Source organism: Drosophila albomicans, chromosome 2R, assembly GCF_009650485.2.
Source record: "Drosophila albomicans strain 15112-1751.03 chromosome 2R, ASM965048v2, whole genome shotgun sequence".
NCBI classification, from domain to species: domain Eukaryota; kingdom Metazoa; phylum Arthropoda; class Insecta; order Diptera; family Drosophilidae; genus Drosophila; species Drosophila albomicans.
In genome coordinates, this window is record NC_047631.2 from 28468602 (window position 1) to 28480612 (window position 12011).

The window sequence follows — 12011 nt, forward strand, 5'->3', positions numbered from 1 at the left end:
TCTTTCACCCAAAAATTTCAAACTATTTTTGCCAGCAGCAGCCGCAAGTCTTCCATCATTTAGAGTCCCCAAGCAGTTCCCCACAGCTCATTATAATTTCTTTTTATGCGCCTGCTCGAGAAATGTCAGCAGCTACTTCCTAGGACTCCCAGGACTCTTCAAATAGCTGGATTGCTTTCCCTTCACTCACAGCACCTGCCCATTTTTTACCAAAACACATACCAAGTTTGTTCGTTTTTCTCCCTGCTGCTGCTCAGGATATTTCCGCACAGTTTTACCTATTGGCTGCTCTTGGGATTCGGATCAACTTTCACCGTGCACATCATAAATAATGAGGGAGTCCCCCGAAAACCGAAAGACTCAGTGCATTTTTCTCTTACATGGAATTTCCTTACTTGCTCCGCATTTTTTCCCCAGGGCTCTTTTACTTTTGTGCATTGCGTGACGTTTATTGTGCGGTTGTGTCTCGGAAAATGTTTAATGAAGTTTTGGGAGAGATAGAGAGAGAGACAGAAACCCGAGCAGAGAACGCCCAACTTTCGAATCCTGTGCTCCTTACCTTGCTCCAAAAAAAAAATAAAGAAATTACGTTTGAGTTGACATATTTTTATGGCTAGCGGCCAGCTTGTTTAACAATAGTTTTTATTAGTTGATTTTTCAAATTTGGGGTCCAAAAGTCCGCGAGTCGTAAAAAGCAAAGCATAATAAAAGGAATGCAGAGAAAGAGAGAATTCGGCAGCTGTTGTCTCCCGGGCGAGCGATATCTTAAAGCCTTTCAAAAGACATCATTTTTCATATGATGAGATCTCTTTGATTTGGCAACAATTTTGAAGGAGCTTTTATCAAAAGTTATAAATTAAATTTATTTTGCGGCGGCGCCTAATTTATGTTTTCCTAATACACAACTAATTTCGCATGTTTTAGACGGATTTTTCTCAAACGAGCAAATAAAAGAAAATAAATAAAGACAAAAAGCCGACTCGACCGAAATATACTTGTGTCTTTTGCATATATGTGAAAATATATCTCGAGAATCTCCCAGCACAAAAAAAAAAAAACAGAATCAACCCCACGCATCATTGAGCAAAACGTTTTATTTATAAACAATTAAATTTGATTTGTCGTTTCGCTGGCAGCCAACGAAAAATGAAAATGTTCCAAACGAGTTTCCGCTTGTCTTTTGAAACAGAAATGTGCTCCTATTATTATTCTTTCTTAAATACACTTCTATGAGGTGTAAAATTGAAACTAATTACAACAGTTTGATATTTAAAAACAATTATTCAATTGAGCACGAGTATTTTTTAGTCGAGCAACATCACAAAAACAAAATTAAAAGATCTACGACTTGGTTTCTTTTTTGTTTTTTTTGTTGGATCTTTTTATCAGCTGCATCTGAGGAATCCGGCATAAAATATTGAAAAATGCGGCAGCCCAAATGAATTGCGAAACGTGGCACAGTGCTTAAAAGTGTTTTCCTGTTAATCAATTTGTTTCTCTTGTATTTCTTTTAAATTAAAGACAAGCAACAACTGCCAAAAGAAAAAAAAAGCTGCTGCTCACAAGAGACTCATCGACAAATGGCGACGGATTTTCCATAATGTTAATGAACTTTTCAGAAAATATAATAATAATACACACAACTAAAAAGTGTTTCAGTTACATTTTGTTTGTTTCGTTATCTCGTCCACTTTGGCGCACCTCAATGTGAGGTTGCTTTCCTTATCGGTGGTGTGGGGTTCAAAAACCCTGGTACCTATGCTTAAAAAACCACTTTCGATAACCCTAATCGAACCGAGTCACAACGTGTTCTGATTTAATACGAGAATATGTAGTAGTAGTGGATTATCATCAAAATAAATAAATAGACATAAATTATTGTTGATGTTCTTGTTGAGAAGGTACGTCAATGCTAACTGGAAATTCATTCATTGCTCTAATCAGCGCCGCCTTATAAAGCATATTCTACTATATACAATATTATACACATTTTTCACTTTTTGTTTTCTTCTTCTTTGGCAGCTGTCGTGGCGATAAGCATTGCAAATTGGGTCGCAGTTGCGACTATAAAGCAGTTAGACATTAGTTTCTTTTTTTTTTGTTGTTGTTGTTTTAATTTAAATTTTATTTTCCTAAACATTTATTTTGTGGCGTCGTTAATAATTTTTGTTGGTTCTGCAGCAAAGCAGCAAATTTGTTTAGACTGACCTCAAAAAAAAAAAAGAAACACACACGAAAAGAAAGAGAGCGAGGGAGACAACAAGTTGAGCATGTCGCTTGTTGTTATTTTTGTTTACGCATTTCCACAGGCGACAGGTGCGTTTTTATATGTATTGTGTATTGTGTCTCTGTATTTCCATGATGACATTTTGTCAATGCCTTTGAGCTTGTCACTTTAAAAAGCTTGTTGTTCCCCCTTCTTCCCTTTACAGCCAATTATGTGCGCTATTATGGCCAAATTCTCATGTCACTCAAATGCATAAAGCGTTCGTGAAATACTTTCACAAATTAGCGCTATCTGTGCCCAAAACACATTCACACACATACACACACGCACACACATTCATCTATTTCAGTCTGCTTTGACTTGATTTCTCTATTAGTACGCTTGTCTTTTGCCTTCTGCCTTTCCCTTCTCACTCTCGCCCATTCATGTTCATTGGTGCTGTCTTTTGTGGATTGGCGCCCACCTACGTTGCGTTATAATTATATAGCAAAAAGGCTTCTGTCGTCTACAATTAAACGACCTGCTGGACGGCGTTCACTGTCAACTGCATTTAGCTTGATTTATGCTTTGAAGCTGCCTGCTATGACTTGGTGTGTGGTCACCAAATGGCAAAAAGTTTCCGGCTCGCTTTGGGTTTTTGCAAGGCGCGCTTTTATGTGTACTATGTTATATTTTTAAGCTGATAAGCATAATCCGTTACTGATAAGCGACTACGACACATTCTATTCTATTTGTGTGCACTATATATACACACGAATTGTATATCAGTGACATCATTATAATCTCGAAAATTGTGTGTGTTAAGTGGCAAATTTACCGCCACGAGGCAAGACAAAAAGTGCTGTACAAATTTTATTAATTAGGCAAAGTATGTGTATGTGTGTGTAGACATAAGCCTTTGACCGCACACATGCTTGTGTTTTGTAGCAGTTAGCATTTGTGTACAAGAAAGCGGTAAAGCTGTGTATCTCTGTTAGGCTGATTGATCTGCGAGAACATATACTGAAATTTAAGATGTTAACATTTATTTCTAAATGAATCAATTTCCTGCCTTCACTCTCGTTAAATAATATTTCCATGCTACACAGACTAAGGTTAAGTTCCACGCGGTGCCAGGGCATCTTCGTGGGGCATTTTCCATTATTAAACTAAAGGTAGCTTCAATTGGCATTTCCGCTCGCAAAGCGACGCATGACGAGCAGCAGCGAAAACAAAATGAAAAGTGAAATGCATAAGAATTGAACTGACTCAGCAGCGCAGCTCACAACAACTCTGTTGTGTTATTGTGTTGTTTACCTTTTTGTAAAAATGTACAGTTGCTGCGGGGTAGCGCTGCCATTTTGATTTTTACATTTAATTGATAACAATAAAAATAACCACAACAACAAAGCGAGTTAATGTGTCCACGCTGCACTTAAGCAGAAGGTGGGCGTATAATACACAAACACACACAACACACAGAGACGCGGCTTACACAATAAACCATACACAACAAAGGTGGAGAGACAGAGAGAGCTAGCGTGTAACTTCAACAGCAACGCGATAGCAATATAGCGATAACGAGTTTGTATTTTGTGTTTGTGTGAGCGCAACAGGTAGCCATGCTGAGAGCATGTTAAAACTCGTTTGTTCGTTCGTACGTTCGTTTATTCATGCTTGCTCGCTCTAACGCTCACCTGCAAATGGCGACTGTTTAGTCTGCCATGACGTCAGCTAGGCAAAGAGCAAGAACGAGAACATATTAGATGTGATAATACAACAGGTAAAACAACATGCTTTCTTTTAGGCTTGCTTTTCCCATTCCATCATAAGCAGCGGAAACGGAAATTTATGTTGCCGCCCTTCCGTTTCGTCAGCTGACGGCAGCCGGCGCTTCACATACACATATCACTCAAAGGCAAAAACGAATTGTAGTTTCACTTAAGAAAAACAAAACAAAAGAATTTTCCCCATTGATTTTTTTATGTGGCAAACTGGCTGCTAAACAAACAAATTAGGCCTGAAAAACTGGCCGCGCTTTTTTATGCCCGTAATTATTGGGCGTATTTTTTTCTCTCCACTTGCTGAACAAATAAACACAATGTCAAACGTTAATGTACAAACTAATTAGACTGGGAGAGAGCCTAATTTACATAAATGCTACAAAAACACAAATTTGAAGCCTTCATATTTTCGATGACCATGAGATGATTGTGATCTCATGTCAAAAATACTCATTTCTGCTATGATCGGTATAAATTGGTTTTGTGTTGAAATAATGACTAATGTCTGAATGAGAGAGCACACACTCAATAGATATATTACGTATTTTATTTATTGTACGTTAATTGAAATTCATGCAAAGCTGTTTGCTGAGTAACGCGTCAAAGTTTAAGCTCGGGCAAACACAAAATTGTATTTGCAAACACAATTTTAGCAGCGTGCTGTTAATTACATACGCACATGCAAACTGTTAACAGAGGCTGTTAATCATACGCATACACACACACATTTATAATGCATATATTCTTCAATTAATGGCGTATTAAGTAAACGTTTAAAACTGTTAAATGCTGATAAACAATTAAAACGATGTCATGAACTTTACAACAATAAAAACAGTCTGGCGTATTTTATATATTTAAAATACACACAGCTCTCTCACCTCAGTAAATGCAGCAGCAATCCAAAAAGTTCAACGGCAGCACGTAAACAAGGCTGTACGAAAGAGAGGGGGAGACGAGCAGGCGATCCATCGATTCATTGCAGGGGCTGGCTGCTGTAACACGTGTTGCCATCTGTTCTGTTCGGAGAAGGCAAAGTGAAAGTGCCGCAAATCTTTCAGCGCTTCCACTAAGTGCCCCGTTGCCGTTGCACGCAACCTGTCAGTCATTTACATAGCTTTTGCTTTCATTGCGCACCTTTTCCAACAAAGTTGCATTCGATTATATATTGATGCGTTCAATTTGTTGCCAAACAAATCCAAAAGACAAACAATACGCCGCACATTCAATTTTTGATTAGCATCAGCTGTTGAAACGATACGTAACCGTTTCAATTTGATTTGATTTCCATTTCAGTTTTCATTCCGTTTGTTTATTTCTTCACTTGCCGGCGTTTGTTGTTGTTTATGTTGCCATTGCTTATTGGCGCTTTGTCGCAATAAGCCCATTGAAGTTTTTTAATTTATTTTTTCACGAACATTTTAATGCAACGCACGCTGCACACGCCATTAAACCGAAAACTGAAAGGGGCAACAAGATCGCTCGATTACATTGGGCGCTCAAATATACAATCGATAGTTCTTAACTATCATTCGCAAGCTCATTGCTATGTTAGCGCCAAATTTCACAATTCGTTTTAGTTGAGTTTCTTCTTTGGCGCTGTGCGCATTTCACTCGCCCGCGTTCTTTTTTTTATACCGAAGTTTCTATTATTATTATTATCTTGTATTGTTGTTGTGTGTGTGTGTTCAAATCAATTAATCAAACGCTTTTAATCTGCTTGCCAAACGCAACAGTAGCAGCAGCAGCATCAACAGCATAAAATTCAAATTATAGGCAAACATTAAACGTTAAAGAGATAGAGAAATGGATTTTTTTTGCTTTGTGGTCATTTATTTGTTGGTTTTTGCTTTTGCGGGCCTTGAAACAAATTAAAAAACGTTAAATTTCAAACAGGCCAGCAAAACAAATAAATACGCACACAAATTTTGTTGTTTTAAACAGCTTTTATTACCTGTGCCTGCGTCGGCGTGCATGTGTGTGTGTTTGTGCGTGTGCGCACTTGCTTTGCGCGTGCTGCGTATGAGAATGAAGCAGAAGAAGAGCAACAGCAATAACAACACAACAACAACTGTAACAATGTCAGCTGCTCGGGTGCTGGCGTACAATAGTGTGTTGGAGCATGGACATGTAAGTTAGAGCGAGATGCAGCGTATACACAGTACCTGTCTCCGCAACAGTGTTGGCAACTTTTTTTGGCAGTAAAAAGCCGGATTTTTACCGGCTTAAGGATTGTTGCCCGATTTAGTGGGAAAAAAGATTTTAGATTAAAAAAGCTAGATAGAAAACAAGCTTTTAATGTAAAATGTTGAATTACTTAATTATTTTAAAAAAAATTAAATCTTAGAATTACTCCTTTTAAGATGCCATTTTAACCTCTCCTCTTTCCCTTTCTCTTTCTTTGCAGACTTGCAAAATATGCAACAAGGCATTCGCCAATGTCTATCGACTGCAGCGCCACATGATCAGCCACGATGAGTCGGCGCTGCTCCGCAAATTCAAATGCGGACTCTGCGAGAAGGCCTTCAAGTTCAAGCACCATCTGAAGGAACATGTGCGCATTCATTCCGGCGAGAAGCCTTTCGGCTGCGACAAGTGTGGCAAGCGTTTCTCGCACTCCGGCAGCTTCTCCTCCCACATGACCTCGAAGAAATGCATCAGCATGGGCCTCAAGCAGAACAACGGCAACAACAGCAATCAAAACAACGGCAACAACTCGAATTCCAATTCGCGGCAATTGCTCAAGAGTTTGGATAAAAACGGACGTTCGCCCACAGATCAAATGGCTGGCAAACGTGGCTGCAAGTTGCCACTGGAGGCGACGAATCCTCTCCTGCCCAATCCCATGAACTATTTCGCTGGCGAAGCACAAGTGCCACAAGTTCCGGCTGGCGCTGGAGCTGCGGCCAATGCGGCTGCGCCGCCTTTCTATCCCAACTACAGTGCCATGAGCACAGCGTTGTTGGCGTTTCCCAATGCCTTCATGGCTGCTGCACTCGATCCACGCATGCATCCCTATAGCATACAGCGACTGCTGGAGCTGACAGCCGCACAACAGCATCAGCAGCAACAGTTGCACCGCGAGGAGCAACAGCAACTAGAGCAACAGCAGCACTTGGAGCAACAACAACCGTTGTATGAGCCCAGCAGGGAGGAGGAAGAAACGCCCGATGAACCCAAACTTGTGATGGATCTGGAGGAGTCAGAACTGAAGCCAGCCAGTCCAGAGTTGCCTGCAGCTGAACCCGTTGTGCCGCTAAAGCAGGAGCCAAGTCGCGAGGCGACGCCAGCGCTGTTAGAAAGTGCGCCTGCCACGCCCCAAAACATCAAGCAGGAGGCCCAAGAGCCGCAGGAGCAACAGGAGCCAGAACTGCAGCTGGAAGAGCAAGAGGAAGAGCAGCAGCAGGTGACGACGCCACAAGAGTTGCGCTGCAGTCGCTGTGCCAAGCAGTTCAATCATCCCACAGAGCTCGTGCAGCACGAGAAAGTGCTGTGCGGTCTGATCAAAGAAGAACTCGAGCAGCACTATCAACAACAACAACAACAACAACAACAACAACAACAGCAGCAGCAACAACTGCAACAGCAGCAACAGCAACATTCAAGCTTTGTGCTGCCCAGCGATGCTGAAGAGGAGGAAGAAGATGTGGAGGAGGAGCCACGTTCCATGCAGGATTACAACGCCGGAGGCAGCAGCGACAGCGGGGAGCGCAAAGTTCGTGTTCGCACCGCCATCAACGAGGAGCAGCAGCAACAACTCAAGCAACATTACGCACACAATGCGCGTCCAAGTCGCGACGACTTTCGCCTGATTGCCTCGCGTCTGCAGCTCGATGCCCGTGTCGTCCAAGTGTGGTTCCAAAACAATCGCTCACGCGAACGCAAGATGCAGAGCTACAACAACGAGCCACAAGTGGCAGCCACAACAACAGTTGCACCAACAGCAGCTGCAGCGCCTTCCGCTGCCGATCAGCCGCTGGATTTGTCCGTCAAACGCGATGCTTCTCCGCTCTACGGACTTGCGCCACAACCCAGCGCTTTGAGCGTGCCCACAGCTGATTTTCCCGAGAGCATGGCCATCAATCTGAGCCGCAAGCTGTCCAGCTCGGCCTCGATGTCGCCGGCCTCGTTGTCGCCCTGCTCGGGTGCCTCGTCGCTGCAACAATCGGCAGCTGCTGCAGCCGCCGCTGCTTTGTACTTTGCGCCGCCCTCGCCACCGAGTCATCTGCATGAGGCAGTGCCTCCGTTGGCGCCACGCGGTCAACCCTTTGCCAACTTGCCGTCCTATCTGATGCCCCGACTGCCCATGGAGGCATTGTTCCAGATGCGTCCCGGCGGCGATTATGCGCCCAATCCGCTGATGAACAGTATAAAGCTGCCCGACTATCGCGGCACCAGTTTGAGTCCCGGTGGCAGCGAGAAACGTTCGTGGCGCGACGACGATTCGCGCATCTCGCACGACGATGATTACGTTTTGGCAGCCGCAGCGGCAGCTGCAGCTGGAGCAGGTCCGGGTGGATTGTTGCCACCGAAGCCGAAGCGTGCCAAGGCCGAGACACATGGACATGCGGGTGATCCTGATCTGCCATTCGTGTGCGATCAATGCGACAAGGCGTTTGCCAAGCAGAGTTCCCTGGCACGTCACAAATACGAGCATTCCGGTGAGTCATCAAAAACAGAACTTTACTCCCAAGTAAACCTTAAACTAATCAGTGTTTTATTCAATTTGTAGGTCAACGACCCTATCAGTGCATGGATTGCCCCAAGGCCTTCAAGCACAAGCATCATCTGACGGAGCACAAGCGTTTGCATTCCGGCGAGAAGCCATTTCAGTGCTCCAAGTGCCTGAAGCGCTTCTCGCACTCGGGCAGCTACAGCCAGCACATGAACCACCGTTACTCCTACTGCAAGCCATACAGGGAATAGGTAAGCGACACCTCAGTGCCGCCCACCTGCGTCGCCAACAACAACAACCACGGCAACAACAGTAGTAACTCAACGCGTGCTCGTCGCGGTCCAAGCGCCGCTCGAAGCAACAGCAACAGCAATCACCATAGCTATCCACATCAATTGGCTGCCATGGCGGCATTTCAGCAGCATCAACAACAGCAGCAACAGCGACTGCACCATCACCAACAACAGCAGCAACGTCTTGGCTGGCCAGCGTCTGGCGTCATGTTGCCACCAGGAGCAGCAACAGCAGCTCAACCTCCGCCACCTCCGCTGCTCTCAGCCAGCGCTTACAATCAAGCAACAGCTGGAGCACAACAACAACAGCAGCAACCACCGCCGCCGCCTCCTCCCACATTCTTTGCCAGTCCGTTGCATCATGCGGCATTGATGGCGCCACCGCATCCACATCCGCATCCATTGCCGCTAACGCCGCCAACGTCGGGGCCCGCCTTTAACTATTTCAATGCCAAAATGTTGCTCAACTAAGAATCGTCGACTAACAGCGCTCTAACAGTGAGTTAACAGCGCGCTAACAGTGCACTTAAATGTTGTACTTAAACACACACTCGAAATAAATCTCAAATTGTGCAGGAACACAACGTGAAAGTCAAGTCAAGTGTTGCACAACAAAAGCTGGCAGCCCAGTCTCGAGTCTCCGCGAGAGCAGATCAAATATTTTTTATAGCAATATTTTTAATGTGTCATTTGAGAATGAATCGAAAAACACAAAACACAACAAAAAAAACACCTAAAACAAAAGAAAAAAGAGAAAACCTTTCGTTTCATCGAATTTATTATTATTATTTTTTAAGTTTTTACCGAGTATTTTTTAAGTTTATACATATTTCTTTTACATATGTATGTACATTTAATAACACTTTTACGTTTAGTCGATAAGAGAAACGTCCCAGTACCAAGTGCTGCGAAATACTCAAAAGCTTTCATTATCAAAAGGAAAAATGTGTGGCATGCACCGCATTCTTATTACATGTTATATCATTATTATTATTATACTTTTTTTTAATCTTGGCATTATTTACAATATTAACTACGCTCTAGTTTCTTTACTTTATCATTTAAAAATGTAACTTTATGGGTTTTACAAACGAAGAAAAACAAAAAACAAAAACAGCAGAAAGATAAAAATGTTAACTTGACAATATCGTATGATGCCGAGCATGATGCTCTCTCGCCAAAGTATTAAACAACATCCAACTGTATTAAAGTCAGAATACAACCAGAAAATAAATAACTAACAAATAGAAACATTAAATACACACATACATACACAAATTGTTGCTTATGTTAAATGAAAACCCACCGCTTGCTGCGCGTTTCATATATAAACAAGAAAAAGAAAACAAATTTGCGCTTGATTCAGATCTGTTTAAATTTAATCTTTTGTATGAAAATCGACAAGTTTCAATTAATTATTTAAATACTAATAATCGAAAGAACGAACAACAACTATACGATCATTCCATTTAGCTAGAGTCGCGATAGAAGAAGGTGCCCTCCCCATGCATTTAAACCTTCGGCAACTTGAGCATAGAAAACCAAAATTATAAACAACAAAACATAAGAAAAATACACTAAAACGTTTTGTAAATGTAATGCTTAAAACAAACATTAATAATATTAACTTTAACATAAAACTAATATTTAATATACCTATTATATATATATTTAAAGCTAAAGCGCATGAAAAGAAAAAAACACTTAATTTGGCCTTATTAAAAATTATTTAACAATTAATTACTTACAACGGTGAATGGATGAAAAGAAAAAACGAAAAACTAAAAGTAGGGTTAGGCTAACATTGTTTAAAAGCAAATTAAATAAACTTAGCATGTAATAAAAACAGAAAAAAACGAAAAAACAAAACACTTTTGGAAAAGTCTCTAAAGAAAATTATTAGCTAAAATTTCAATGTGCGTATTGATGTAAAGATTAAATAAAACAAAAGAAAATCCTCCTATTAAATAAAAAAAAAATACACACACTATTAACATTAACTATTGAAATGTTTAAAAAGGACAATAAATTTCTAAATAACTTAGAATGCTTTCAATTTTTCGCTCAGAACTTCAATTTAATTAATTTAACCAGCAATGAAACAAAATATTAACGATGAGAAATTAAAAGGTTTCCAACACAACGAACTCATTTATTTGTAATCTCTTAATTAATAACCACTCAACAATTTGTCATGTTATCATTAAACTTAATTTTCTTTTGCTTTTCCAAAGAAAAACACAACAAAAAAAAAAAAACAAAAATATTACACACAAAAAATAATGCATTTATTACTTAATTAATTTTTATATTTGTATTTAAAGAAAACAAAAAAAAAACCAACTCGATATATACATAAATATAAATATATGAATATATTTTTTGTAAATTATTTCGCAAGAAACAAAAGCTAGAGAATCCAAAAGAACAACAACAAGAAAAACACGCGCAAACTGTTTAAACAAATACAGCCAGCACTCGTTTAGCATAAATTAAATAATTCATAAATTAGACTAGTTAAACATAACTTTATAAATGTTAACTTAAAAAAAAAAGAAAAAACAGAAAATTGAAAACTAAATAATAATTAATTATATTTAAGCGCAAATATTTTAATTGTGATGGAGATGCCAGCGATAATATTTGCACTCTAGGGCCTTATATGAGATACACACACATACAAACAAACACACACACACACAACTCTCTATAAACATTGTTAGTTATGTTAAGATCCATTGCTGAGCCTCCTCCCTAAGTTACAACCCCCCTCAAAGCCAATCTCTTGTATTTTGTACCCTCTGTTAAAGTTGTTCATACATATTATATATAGACCCCCCCGATATAGACCATAATACTTAGGATCGGTTTGGATCGAAATGTATTATTTGTTTTATGTTTTACCAAATAAATAAACTCTGAATTACGTTTAGTTATATGCATCAAATGTTAATTGCTATACACAAAAACGAATACACAACAAACAACAACAACAACCATAAAAAATAAAATGAAAAACAATTTAAACAAAACAAAAGAATAACTTATATTTC

At 40.3% G+C, this 12011-nt stretch overlaps 1 protein-coding gene across 2 annotated transcripts in view; it reads left to right on the plus strand.

The window, feature by feature from the left end:
- The window catches only part of LOC117574712 (zinc finger protein 1), a 30005-nt gene extending 19978 nt beyond the window's left edge, over window positions 1-10027 (plus strand). Inside the window, exons 1-3 of one of the 2 annotated variants that reach the window (XM_034258632.2) lie at window positions 5630-6120; window positions 6398-8651; window positions 8723-10027. In XM_034258632.2, the coding sequence (XP_034114523.2) occupies window positions 5965-6120; window positions 6398-8651; window positions 8723-8916 (2604 nt within the window). In that variant the 5' untranslated portion in view covers window positions 5630-5964 and the 3' untranslated portion in view covers window positions 8917-10027. Of the gene's footprint in view, window positions 1-5629; window positions 6121-6397; window positions 8652-8722 lie in introns of those variants that run through there. The other variant, XM_034258631.2, reaches the window with a different exon arrangement.
- Window positions 10028-12011: the final 1984 nt, after the last annotated feature.